This window comes from Spea bombifrons, chromosome 3, assembly GCF_027358695.1.
Source record: "Spea bombifrons isolate aSpeBom1 chromosome 3, aSpeBom1.2.pri, whole genome shotgun sequence".
Classification (NCBI taxonomy): Eukaryota; Metazoa; Chordata; class Amphibia; order Anura; family Pelobatidae; genus Spea; species Spea bombifrons.
In genome coordinates this window covers 51,603,953-51,618,736 of record NC_071089.1, presented here as the reverse complement: position 1 = coordinate 51,618,736, position 14,784 = coordinate 51,603,953, and the positions used below count along the sequence as shown (strand labels likewise).

The window sequence follows — 14,784 nt, the reverse complement described above, 5'->3', positions numbered from 1 at the left end:
TGAAACGTCGTACAATATAGAAAATACGAAAAGACGTTTTGGAGAAACAAAATACAACTTTGTTTGCCCCTGTTGATTAATGGGAAGATTAAAAAAAACACAGATGGTGGGATCTGTGTGATGAACCTTCGTAACTTCTGATTTAAATAAAAGTAGGGTTACGTTGGTTTGGTAAAATAAAGAATTTGTCACTTATTCAACATTTTCACCTCTGTATATATTCGATTTTTTTTTTTTTTTTTTTTTTTTTTTAGATGTTGATTCTCTGTTGGTATGGGGGATTAGGGAAGATTATAATCCTATCAAAAATAGTTCTGGTTGTCTGTGAGCTGTCCTTATAAAGGACAATGGGTTATCTACGCAAGTAAAAATTCTAAATCAAATTACTGCGTACGTATGTTTCCATGGTGATTGCTCCTTATTAGCAGAATTGCCGTTTCAACATAGTAGTGGATTTAGCGTTCTGTGTCCTGGTCATACCAGTATATAAAAGGTTTTTCAGATGTGGATAGCCGAGATACATTTGTTTAGTCTTCGAGAATACTTCATTTTGTCGTGGGCTAATGGACTAGGTTTGCAGCCCCTCAAAAATAATAGCCCTGCTAAAAACTTTTCTTATTTGCATCGATGCAATGAAGTGTGAATTCGATACCATCTTGCACAATCCCACCACAACATATGTTCTATAAACCTCACAAGCTGTAACACTTTAAGGAGCAGGGTTTAGCAGCATCTGCTCTACTTAATTAGACATAGCATCTCAATTAAACACCATTTTATTATTATTATTTTTTTTCACACCTATATTTTTAGTAAAGAAATCATCGGTTGCCAGATTTTGAAAGTGTTTGAAAATATCCTTTTTAACTCAGTTAAAAGTTGTAGGCAGTTAGTATAGCAATTGGACTTGGCCCAGTGCCCGGAATACTGCAACAACATGGCGTTATAAAATATTTCTAGATCGTTGGCAGTGTTCCTAGAACGCTACTAAGCCAACTACTGTCAGAAAGCACAATGACCAAATAACTGTAAAATATGGGACGCGTAGAAATCTGACATAGGTTACAGCACCAAATGGATAAACGCACGTGCCTCGGTCGCTGCATACCAAAGTTATTTCACGGATTTCAAATATTTTTGAAGAAAGTGTAAAAAATACCTGGAAGGAAGAGTGAGTAAACAAACGAACACACCATTGGCGATGGGCTTACTAGACAGCTGGTGCCATTAAACGTTGGTGCTCCAAGTATAAAATAAGAATGGTGTGTTTATAACGTTCTAACTATAGCTGTATTTTCAGGTTTCCTTTTACCATCTATTTTTAAGTGAACATGTATAAAATGAAGGGATTTTCAAAAACATTTCATTTATGTGGTCATCAAAGAATGTACTTCAACTGTATGTTAAGATTGCAGCATTCTCCGTTAAAAGATTAATTGAAATTAACTAATGTAATTACAAGTTATCCCGTTTTAATTTGGGGTGTAAATTTTATAATAGATTTCTACATTTTAGTAATTTTTCTGGTTCTGTCTTCAGGTTTGGGTTTTTAGCTCGGGGTTAATTTTTTACAAAATGTTAGTTTCTCTTATACAGCAAGAGTCTTCTCCAGCCCTATTGTCATGGCGAATGCATATGGGGGGGGGGGTCTATTATAGTAAAACATTGTACTGGTTTGTAGCATAAGATAATAAAATGAACATTGATGACAGTTTCACATTACATACACAGTCACACGTTTAATGATTTGATCCAAATTGAGGCATTTGAAAAACTTTTATGCAAATTTGGTATTAACTGAACATATTGAAGTCCATTTTGTGTGGATCCCAATGTATTTTCACTGCATGCTCAACAAAATAAAAGATTTTTATAAGATGTTGTCAACACTTATTTTCTCACCATAAAAGCCCGTAACTGGAGTTGTTCCCCTCCCCCCCACAAATGTTTGCAAGAAAAAGTGAACTATAGACAGATTGCTTTTCTTGATCATATCTATTTTTTTTTTGATTACCATTTATATGATGAAATTAAGGCCCCCCAGCCTCCGTGTGCCCTGAAGTGCTTCTATATGAAACACCACGCCAAACTTGCTTTTTGAACCTGCATGGCTTTCATTGAAATAGGGATCAGTGAAGAAAATTGCATTCGTTTTTTAACCCCTTAATGACAAAGCCCGTACATGTACGGGCTTAAAATGCATTGTTTTGAATGGGTTTAGGGACCACCCATTGTCCTTAAGGGGTTAATTGATCCTCCCAAAATGGTCAAGACTGGCCCTTGTCAAGGTTGGCTTTAAAGTGATTTTATACACAAAACAAAATACCATAAACAGATGTGAATTAATTTACTCAGCTAAAATTAGCTACAATCACCAATGGAAAAACCAAAACTCCACCTAACAGAGTTAATTAAGGCTCTTCAAAATACCTTAGAATACCGAGACGAGAGTCAAGTTCTTTCAGAAACGACTAGCGTTACCACCAGCCTCGGCAGGTTCGGTGGAGTTTATCTAAATAAAGCAGGTCTTGCATACTTTACTGTGCAATTTGCAAGCTTCTAGCTCAAAGCGCACAGCTTCCAGAATAGAAATCTACTTGATTTGGCGTCTATGCTCAGTTTTGCAAAGCCTAAAGACAGGAGCTGCAGCTTCTTTATTATATATATATATATATATATATATATATATACCGTATTTGCTCGATTATAAGACGAGGTTTTTTTCAGAGCAAATGCTCTGAAAAATACCCCTCGTCTTATAATCGGGGTCGTCTTCTAATCAGACCTCAAATAGAGGTCTGATTAGGAGACTAAGATCCAGATCCCCCGCACCGCTGCAGGGGACCTGGATCCTCCTGTCGTCGACCCCCCCTCCCCACACACTTACCGGTGCTTCCGGAGGTGAAGTTGGCAGCGGGGGTTTGTATGCGTCCGTCGCAAATACCTTCCCCGACTGTCAGAGAACAGAGTTCCAGAGTTCCTGATCTCTGACAGCCGGGGAAGGTATTTGCGACGGACGCATACAAACCCCCGCTGCCAACTCCACCTCCTTCCGGCTGCCGCGGAATGAGACGTCAACCCGCTGCCCCGGCAATACAGCAGGAAATTGGAAGCACCGGTAAGTAAGTGTGTGTGTGTGTGTGTGTGTAATGCCTTACACCCCTATATGCCACTCTGGCACTTAGGGGGTTAAAAGGCATATTATGGGGCAGAGTGGCATATAGGGAGGTATAAGGCATTTCAGGAGGCAGAGTGGCGTTAAGGGGGCATTTAATAGTGCACTCTGCCTCCTGAAATGCCTTATACCTCCCTATATGCCACTCTGCCCCATAATATGCCTTTTAACCCCCTAAATGCCAGAGTGGCATATAGGGGTATAAGGCATTTCTGGAGGCAGAGTGCTCTATATAATGCCTTTTAACTCCCTTAATGCCACTCTGCCTCCTGGAATGCCTTATACCTCCCTATATGCCACTCTGCCCCATAATATGCATTTTAACCCCCTAAATGCCAGAATGGGATATAGGGGTATAAGGCATTTCTGGAGGCAGAGTGGCACATAGGGGGTCAAAAGGCATACCATGGGGCACAGTGGCATATAGAGGGTTAAAAGGCATATCATGGGCCACAGTGCCATATTGGTGTGGCAAGCCTGGGGGCAGATGTGCGTAACTGGGGGACAGGTTGGAAAATACAAGAAATAAAAACAAAAAAAAAATATTTTTCTCAATCATAGCTTTTATTAAAAAAAATAGTTTACATGAATTAACATTTACTGGTAAAACTTTTTTCCTTTAGGGTCGTCTTATATTCAGGCTTTTTCTTTTTTTCCTAAGTTAATATTCAGATTTTGGGGGGTCGTCTTATAATCAGGGTCGTCTTATAATCGAGCAAATACGGTATATATATATATATGTGTGTTGTAGTTGTAGGGATCATTATTGTTCTCAAACATACAAGAACTTTGAGACCGTTCCAAAAATAGTGACAGTAAAAACCTAACTTCGTACAGCGGTGCAATATTGTCGGTGGCCCATGTAGAGCAAACTAATGGCTCCCAACGGTTTGAAGCATTTTATCTAAAAATAGAGAAATATTGTTTGCTGGCAACTAAGAAAATCAGAGTGGTCCCTAAATACTAAACTCGTTTTCGAATGGCTCTAGATTCCTCTTTACCTGAAGTGTCGATTCGTCTTCAGTCTGTCATACCTTTTTAAACTGCATAGATTGTTGGTGCTATATAAGTAAGAATCTCTCCATTCTTGCTGTTAGGTGAAGGTAGAATAGAGACATCTCCCTAACAAAGATCGATAAATGTGCCAGCACAGATGCAAACAAAATAATGGATAGAGAAGAATAAAAAGTATTTTTAAGAACGGCAATGTCCTGCTTTAATTAACATGAAGCCCCAGGTAAAACCATAGTGCATTGGGTCGGTCTAGCAGTAAATTTACAATTTGGTACAGGTGTTAAAATTTTTGTATTCAACGTACACATTTCTTATTACACTGCTCAATCATTTTGTGTCCCACCTGTACACTAGCATAACATTGGTTGATATAGTCACTGGTATAAAGAGAAGAATATTTATATTATAAGTTCATCATATAAACATTTTTAAACTCTGTCCACTTGACTGCATTAATGTATATCATATGATGCAAATTTGCTACACAAATATATCAATTGTAAAATATTTAATCACTGTATAAAAATACTTATTACTCATGTTGGTTTTGCAACATTCTAGAAAACAGAACTATACGAAAATAAATAGCTTCACTAAACAATGGGCATTATTTCGTGTTTAACATGTACATTGTCTCATGGCAGGCAATTGTGATACAGCCTTTCACCTATTGTCATTATAGTATATTTTATACCTTCAGTACGCATGATTTCATGAAAAAAGGAAAAGAAAATCAGCAGTCTTAGTTGCATTGGTTTTACACCCTAGCTTAAAACACCCCTTATAAAAAATGTTTTTAAAAAATGCAGTTTAAAAAAAAAAAAAAAGTATCATATTTGCTCGATTATAAGACGAACCCCCAAAATCTGATTCATTTAGGAAAAAAAGAAAAAGCCTGAATATAAGACGACCCTATAGGAAAAAAGTTTTACCAGTAAATGTTAATTCATGTAAACTATGTAAACAATTTTTTTTTTATAAAAGCTATGATTGAGAAAAAATGTGTTTTTATTTCCGAAACCTGCCCCCCTAGTTATGCACATCTGCCCCCAGGCTTGCCACTCTGCCCCAAAAATGCCTTATACCCCCAATATGCCACTGTGCCCCATGATATGCCTTTTGACCCATGCACCACTCTGCCTCCAGAAATGCCTTATACCCCTATATGCCACTCTGGCATATTATGGGGCAGAGTGGCATATAGGGAGTGGCATTAAGGGGGTTAAAAGGCATTTCATAGAGCACTCTGCCTACAGAAATGCCTTATGCCCCCCATTAAACACTCCCCTCTCCCCAAACTTACCATAGCCGGGGCAACGTGTAGACGTCTACGCAATTTGCGTAGCCAACTTCCGCTGCAGTCGGAAGGAGTGCGGTTAGCAGTGGGGGTTGTTGGCCTCCATCGCGCAGACCTTCCCCGGCTGTCAGCGAGAATTCCCCGCACCGGGAACTCTCCTCACTGACAGGAGGATTCAGGTCCCCTGCAGCGCTGCGGGGGATCTGGATCTTAGTCTCATAGTCAGACTTATTTGAGGTCTGATTATAACAGAGCATTTGCTCTGGAAAAAAAACTCGTCTTATAATCAAGCAAATACGGTATTTTAGTGGAAAGTACTTTTTTCGAGAATATTCCGGCTTTTGTCACAGTTTTTATTTATGCATCTGGTTGTAATAGACTGGATTAAAAAGTCAGGTATCAGACAGCGGAGGTCCAAAAATCTACAGCCCAATTTGAGGTTTGCATCCTCCAATGGATCCTTTTCTTTTCTTGAAATGACTTCCAGCTTGGTCAGTCAGATGGTTTACGGTCCTTGTACTGATAACACAGCAGCTTTTAGCTATGCACGGTAGCCCAACAACTGTACCAAGACCATCACTAAGTCTACATACCATACGGCACGTGATAAAATTGTTCCTGTGGAGGTGGGTCGCCACGTGCTAAACGTTACTTTATGACCTTGGATTGCTTAATCATCTTTATATCTTTGCCGCTTAAAATCAATGCACCATTTTTAAACTTCCCGACATGGCCAGTTGGAACGATTCCTCCTGGCTGTCTGTGTTTTTTAGACTTCCTAGATGAGGGAAACAAAATACACAATATGATCATTAACGGCAAGAACCAACTTTGTGTCAGTCAGTTTGATATATATTGCTATATATTTTTTAAAATATATATTTCAAAATAGGAAATATGCACTACACAATCAGTGCAGAGCATCTCTTCGTAAACATAAGTTAAATAAATTATTCACTTGTACAGAGATTTATTTGGACATGCGAAACAAGAAAAAAACCCCCAAACTTAGTAATGCTGCTTTGGGTTTGTCTAACTAATTAGTGTTTAGCAAGATCCCCGAAGTACAGCTATGTCCCGCATGCATTGGTTTGGCATGTTTTGGAGAAGCTGTGAGCCAAAATTGGTACATTTATAAAAATAAAAAAAAATAAAAAACTTTTTTTTTTTTTTTTACTGTTTTTAGAAACTAAAATCTTTTGCTTCTCTTTTCTCATAATGCAGAAATCTCAGTGCCTGTCATCAGAAGGCAGATCTATATGGATCTGTAACATTAGATCACTGACCTCGGGGCCATAACATTTTGGCTCCAGCTAGTACGGGGGAGCCCAGGCTTTCAATTGTGATGTACTATTACCCCATCATCATGAAGGGGTCAGGAAGGCTGAGAGCAAATGCAGGAGAACACATCATTTACAATGCACAGTAAAATTACTCACCTCTCTCCTTGGCCTTGTCTGTGTCTTTTCTTAGACTCCAATCCCTTTTCCTAGTTAAACAAAAAAAAACAAAAAAACCTTGAAAACGTACTAAATGGACAACAAAGATAAATCGAATCATGAGAAATCATCCCCGAATAAACATGTTGAAGGCAATTAGTCGTATGACAGCTTGCATGGTCTATAAAGTATGTGAGCAGCTGGATATTGCCACATGTTCTGGAGCAGACAAACAATTCTGCAGTTCCTCATTTGCATATTAACTTGGATATTTAACCCGGCAAATGAAGCAAACACTATAGAAAGAATATACTGCAGTTCTGGGACAAACTTGTGGAGCAATCCCCATGGAAAGTAAGTCCATGCCTACCGTCCAGAATTTGCACTTGACCTAGAATCACTGGCCCTATGTCTCTTTCATAGGATAAGCCTCACAGCATGCTGGCCCTACTCAGCTTGCGCTTTAAATAAACTATAACATGTATGGTCATACTGTGAAAACATTAGTCTGGGGTTGTATGGTATATTTCCTATAGTCCTATATTATTCAGAAATGCATTGTGGCAGAACCACGTGAAAAGTAGAAGCCTTTACTGTTTACTTAACCTTCTTAAAAAAAGATGTAATCAATAAAATAAGAAAATAAAAGACTACAAGCTTGTCTTGTACTCAAGTTTTAAAGATGCTGTTTCACTTACAGAAAACATTGACTCATCTAGCATGTTAAATAAACCTTAGGAGATCTGTCACTTATTTCTGTGCGCTGTTTTTATGATTTAATCCCCCAGAAGAAAAAAATAAAATAAAGAGCCCTTTCAGTCTCTACACACCAACCAATGAGTGCTTGCTTTTGTACCACATGACAATTAAGCATTCCCTGAAAAAACACAAATGTTTTCGGTGAAGGGATTTGGCATTCAGCAATACGGTGTAAAATTGTTAAATTGAATGAGTCTATATAGCAACACTTGATAAGATGAATTATACAAACCTTCATGCTCTCTTCTTGCTTTGCTGCTCTTTTCTCTTTGATCTTCTCTTGGTACACTTTGTAATTTAAATATTCCCTTTTTGGTGGCTGGAGATAAGAACACATAAATACAACACTTGTTAATACACTAATAGTGCCTTCGTTACATAAAAATCCCTAAATTAAACCTTAATTATTAGAACATAACGCCCTGCTCCCGATGCCCCTCTGTATAAGACGATATCTTGTATATTCATACAACGGCTGTCTGTTTTTCGCAAATACAGTAGTATTAAAAGTAAATAAAGGTAATGACTGCTTGTGAATTCTTGTTCAGTTTGATTTTGTGCAGAATAGTTCCCATCAAAAATCAACATTATTATTAGTATTAGTATGTGCCCCCCTTCAAAAAAGGAGAAAATGAAAGCAGGTTAACAAATAAGTAATTCCTAAACATTTTCAAAGAATTAAAAACACACACATATATATATATATATATATATATATATATATATATATATAATATATATTTCTATAAATTAAAGTGGAGTAGGCTACTCTGTATTAAACTAAAAAGTAGCTGATTTAATTTATGAATATAATAAAAGTATAAACAATTAATCACTTTAAGTCATTAAATGGACTGCAAGTAACAGTCGGAAAAATCACATATATTTACCCTTACCTTAGCTCCCAACATAATTGCTCTTTCTTTTTCAAACGTTCTTTGCTTTTCCTTCTTGTATCCAGTGATCCCAAACTTGTGAACTTCCAAACGCGCCTGTGGAGACAAAGTACAAAAGCATACATTTATACATATAAATCTTGATTTAATTAGAAAAAAAACGTGTGTAACCCGGAAGAAGAAGAAGCTTGAAGTTCTCTGGTAGTCAGGCATTACAGGTGCTCTTTCTCATGCACAAAAGCACAATTTAACATTAAAGCCAATATTATTATGTATTATGTATTTTTATATCTATATCTACAGTAGTTTACTTCTCAAGGATATCACAGAACAATGTTTTGTGATGTGCGCTGAGCACAAAGGCAGTGCCCCACACGCTGAAAAATCTCCTCATAAAAACGTGTGATGGCACTTGTTCCTCAGCGGCATCGCCAAATGAGATCTAATTATTCTCCATTGGAACAATTTTTAGCATATTTGCATATTTTTATCAATGTAAAAGAGACTGACTGTAACGACATGTAACTGCAGTAACTTTTTACCACTTTCACTTGTGTACCCGTCGTAAAATCCTAAGGAATCGTACACTCAATTTACCCCTTTTTCAGGGGTCCTGAAAAGGTGGATCATTATTATACCAGAACAAAAAAAAAAGTAAACCATGGTTGTAACGCCTCACTCCTCACACACTGCCTGCGTGTTAGTGCCAGGAAATGACATCATATCCCAGCGCTCCCACCGGCAGCCGTGCTCCCCCCCGGTCAGTCTCCATTAGCGGTTAGCCTGGCCGCTGGCAAAGCCATCTTCATCTGTGTTCCCTCAGTCCCAGCAGAACAAATGCTTGGCGGGCCGCTGGACCACAAAGGACGAGTCTCCTGCTAAATCTACAATGGTAGGTAAGCTGGTAGGGGGTCCTAAATTTAAATGTGCGTGTATAAGCGTGAGTATATGGAAACGTGTGTATGTTTGAGATTGTAGCGATAACCAGTGAAGCTGGCATGAGTGCATATTATACTCAAATGTTACCTAAGTGTATTTATTTACCACAGGTGTATTATACCCACGATTTTATGATAAATATTTCTGAACTAGCTGATGTGCCCATCATGACGGCAGGTATCCTATTCATCTTCATAGCAGGGGCCACTGGGATCGCCCAAGCCGTGCATTAGTATTAATCAGCGTTAATTTCTGCTTGGGTACATCAAGCTAATATTAAAAAAAATACCCTATTCCTGTTTATTAAAAGGACGAGCTTGCCATTCTTCCAGCACACTGTACCCAATATTTTTAGGCTTTAAATATATGTTATTGATCACTGTTTAATTCAGTGCCATTAAGATTTTATGAAGTGGGTACCCAATACATCTGTCAAGGTCGCGTTTAACTATTTTATATGTGGGGTCTTATTGCTATAATAATTTAAGCTCTGTAAATAAATGAAATAAAAAATACATTAAAAAAATGTCATCATGTACCAAATCTAGGTTATTATTTCATGGGGACATCTTGTGACTGATGGAGGATATTACATGCTGAAGTGAGCGGGGAAGCTGTGCATCCGCTGAAAATCGTCCCACATTTAATTGTTTGAATCAACTATGTAATGTCACTGCCCTGGATAGGTCCCAAAAGAGGCATGCCGCTACATTTTATAACCCGCATTGTACATCACTATACCCGAGTCTCCAGTCCTGCTTCTGGGTCAGGATCCCTGGCCTATATTACATCTAGTTTCCTCTGCTCCTCCTCCAGGTCCCACCTAGGCTGCCTATGGATGCCCCATCAATATGTGCAACCCCCCCCCTAATTATGCACAGCCTTCTCTTTGACTCCACAAAAGGGAGAGATCAAGGTCCTTCCAGTGATGTGTATATTTTAAATCATTCATTTTAAGTGGAAGGGTTTTCCATCACCTTCACCCACCATAACGTATGTAATGGTATTTCTTGGCTACCCCAAGCCTCAAGTATTAAGCCAGTATCACAACCTCATGCTGACGAGTCCCATGAAGGACGAAACAGCTGTCCATGAGTGGTGATCTGGCTATTGCACCTCTTTGCACCCCGAGTTTTGTCTAAAGGCTGTCTTGTACAGCAGGCAGTTACTTTCAAGGGATCCATGTATAAAGTGGATATAGAGGCAAAAGGTGATCATTGTTGACCTTATTTGCATACGCCTACCCAGAATCCCTTGTGGTTGTGGCAGCACCATGAGATTTCTGAGGGGAAAAACAAGCCTTCTGGCTTGTCTGGTGTCTGTAGATGAGTGTTTAATAATACTTTTACTACCCCCTTAATTTTAAGTGGAAGGGTTTTCAATCACCTTTACCCACCATAACTTTTGTAATTATGTTTTAAATCATTAAATCTAAAATACTTATTCCACAAAGAATTGAGTTACGATACAAATGATGTTACAGTCATCTTAGGACATTGCACTGAAACGTCCTACATGTAAACCCAGTACATGGTTTCTCCCTGTTGGATTTGCCCAAGGCAAAAAATCTCCTCAATAATTTCCCCAAATTCTTCATTCTACGATGAAATACACTGAGCACTTAGTAAACCTGTGTAAATGTGTTTGTAGAAAAAACCAATACATCAGAAACGCACCTGCATGATTATTGCTACCATTCTGGTAGAAGTGAATGGTAAATCCCAACTTTTTCCAAAGGGTGTGTGTCGGGGGGGTTATGGACAAGGGAACTACATTCATAACAGGAGAATAAATTGCTATGCTAGTTTTGCCAGCGTTTACAAAATTGATTTAACTGAAAAAAAAGACAAACACCACTGACAGTTTGAATAAATATAGTTATGTAAAAACGATACATATAACCCTTTCCCTTTAATAGCATTAAACATATAGGGAAACAAATCCATAAGACACACGCATCCATAAAGGGATGTGTAGCAACAGCATTAAACACAACTTTAAATTTGGTAATGAGTTTGCTGTTCAACTGAGACATCATTGACTGCAGCAGCCATGAGTTACTCTAACTAATATTGAACACATACATATGCAGTGCCTCCAGGAGGATTGTTGCCCCTCAACAAATAATCCAGTTGGCTCCGAGCTCCACAGTCTTTAGAGTCTCTTATGATTTGAATAACGTGGCACTCCTTACCAGGGCTCATAGTCTGTAGGAAGGAGGCTGGCACTTAGCCCCCTCTCCAGGAGCCCATGGCACGGAGGCTTCCGTGCCAAACGTGAGACAGGTATTATGTTTTGGGGCTCACTGGATAAGCAACTTTACAATCCCAATTGGGATTACTTACTGGGTGAGCTCCCTTTCCAAGTGGATCAGTTAGGAAGGTAATTCAGAAGCAGTGGATGTCAAGTAAAGGGATAGGAAAGTCAAGAAAAATATCTATCAACTAAAAAGTCATACCTTTTCAAAATTAAACATTTGCTGGCTTTCTCCTCTATCCTCCAAGTTCTCCTATAAAGAAAAAAAAAATATAATTCAAAACACAAAGTCAGTTAAAAGACACTAATTTGACTACATTGAGAAACTTTGAAGAGGAAGAGTTATGGTGAGATTTAAAACATCTCATGCAACCATATTAACCATTAACTGTCGGGTTGGTGTTATGAGGAGAGCCTAATTGGCCCTTGATATACTTATACATATTTGGCAACATTACAAAGAGACAAGGTTACTAGGCAATGTTGCATATAGAAAGGATGTCACTCCCCATTTTTTTTTAACAATAGTACCAATCGCTTACTTAGTCTTTTCAGCTGGCGATCTGGTTAAATGTCATCTTGCAGGCATTTTACTAGTAAATATTAATTCATACTATTTTTTCATATTTAATAAAAATTATGATTGAGAAAAATGCATTTGTTGTTTTTATTTCCTTTTACTTGCCAACCCGCCCCCAGTTATGTACATCTGACTCCCAGATATGCCACTCTGTCCCCCCCAGACATACTAATGCATCCTCATACTTGCCCCCCCTTGCTTCAGACTCTCTGGTGTCTAGTGGGGGCAGCCTGTGGACGTCCATGCAAGTGCGTGTAGACAAGCTCTGCTGCTGCCCAGCACTTCCACCGGGGCTTCTATGACGGAGCAACGGAAGGTCATGTCAGCAGCGGCGGTTGTCCGCGTGCATCGTGTAAACGTTCACGGGCTGCCAGAGAGGATGATTCGGGTCCCCTGCAGTGCTGCAGGAATCTGGATCTTAGTCTTATTGTCAGACCTCTATTTGAGGGCGCATTATAAGACGAGGGGTATTTTTCAGAGAATTTGCATTTAGTAAAGTCGAACAAATACAGTATATATATATTGAAATAATTCCTCGTGGGGCTTTTGATTACCTCAGAAACATTCTGCTGCTCTGCTTCTGTTTTAGTTTTCTTCTTATTTCTTCGGCTATTGAAGATCACAACTTCAACACCATCTTCTTGCTCACTGACAGGTCCATTATGAGATTGCATAGGTAACGGATCCGCAACTTTAGACTGGCCGCTCAGTTCATCCTTAAGGGCTTTAAAAAACAGGGACGCACTCTTCTTTTTGCCTTTAGATGACGGTGTAGAGAGTAAACGATCTTCCACAGAGTCACCGACAGTTTCAACACCATCTGCCTTTGGCAAAGCTTGTCCTGTTTGACTTTCAGGCACAGTTTTTCTTTTCTTCTTCCCGCGGGATCCAAGATCATCACCTATAATAAAAGTATATTAAATACACAAACACCAGTATCAGTCTATGTTATTCATAAAATGTATACTTTACTCAAAACTTATTTCAATTGTTAGAATATGAAATGTCAATAAAAGATTTACCGGTGAGAAACTGCATATTTCAGACACCAAGTTGTGCCAAACATATTCTGAATATAATTTTACCTTAAAGACTCAATATTATTATTGGGACTTTAAGGGAAAAAGCTGCAAGAATATTTAATAAAGTACAATAGTGGCACTGGGAAAAATAATTTAGGGATCATAGAAATAAACAAAGTATTAAGTTCACTTAAGCGCAAGCTGGTTCGCCATTTGTGGACTTCATTAAGCGAACTCTATCCTTGCAGCAGGGATAACTCATATGGATGCTCTGACATTCATACCAACCTCATGACAAACATGGATACAATTGTGTCGATCTCAGAGAAGATGGATCCTTTCTTCTCTTTAGACCGCTTACAAATTATCTATATATTTTTTTAAATAAATCTGTTAACGCATGCAATTTATTGAACGATCTTTAACATTTGTTTTATTGTTCTTGTGGGTTAAGCAATCATTCAATGACAAACGTTCCATATAGATTGTAAGCTCGTTTGAGCAGGGCCCTCCTCACCTGTTATCTCTGTAAGTCAAATTGTTATGTTACATACTACTTGTTATGTCTATACCTGGGAACCTCTGGGCTCCGGCTACCCGTGGCCTTCCCTTGTGGGACGCGGCCAGGACTGCATTCTGAGTCGGTGGGCGGTGCCCGCTGATGTAGGTGGGCGGTCCCACTGACGGCAGCGGAAAACACTCCCATGTAAAGAAAAAGTGGGCAGGGAGTGGGCATGTCAAGACCCCAAGATCTGGAGGATTCGGGTCTTTACCCGGAGAACCGGCGCTAACCCGGCAATCTCCGGGTCAAACCCAGAGAGTTCCCAGGTATGGTTATGTCCTGTCTACCCATTGTACAGCGCTATGGAAGTTGATGGCGCTATATAAAACAATAAATGATAATAATAATAATATACAGTGTGTTTCCACCATGCCACTGGGTGCAGGCAGGAGGTAAAGCAAAGCATCACACACAACACTAAAACACAGTTACCCAAGTAATTGCACTTTTTCTAAGACCAGGCCCTGGCATTTTACCTCGCTGATGTCTCATAATGTCCCCAAAGCTAAGAACAGCCTCAGATGCCTTTGTTCTTCACACTAAAGCACCTATGTTGTGGCGACCGCTGTTTCTATCCTCTGGAAAGTTATCATTCAATTACATAGCAATATTTCCCATTTGAAGTGAATACGGACTCCAAAACTCACCAAAGTCATATAAGTCACTAAGCACCGATTCAAGCTGATTCTGCGCCACTGCGGACTCTTCTACGTCACCCATTGCGCTTTCGATTAAAAAAAACCCTTAAAAATTATTTTACAAATACAGCAAGTTTCCAGCGCAGGGGCATCACAACGACACACGTGTAAAAGAAGCCAGTTCGTCCTAAGGCTGGGCGGAAGCAA

The 14,784-nt window shown here is 39.0% G+C and overlaps 1 protein-coding gene across 1 annotated transcript; it reads right to left on the bottom strand.

Moving 5' to 3' along the window:
- Nucleotides 1–5,825: 5,825 nt before the first annotated feature.
- C3H1orf131 (chromosome 3 C1orf131 homolog) lies at nt 5,826–14,784 on the bottom strand. The gene is made up of 7 exons (XM_053459372.1): nt 14,587–14,784; nt 12,910–13,256; nt 11,978–12,028; nt 8,581–8,676; nt 7,917–8,003; nt 6,926–6,975; nt 5,826–6,264 (listed from the first exon to the last, which is right to left on the bottom strand). Exons 1-7 carry the CDS (start codon nt 14,657–14,659, stop codon nt 6,135–6,137), a joined length of 834 nt encoding a protein of 277 aa, XP_053315347.1. The 5' UTR covers nt 14,660–14,784; the 3' UTR covers nt 5,826–6,134.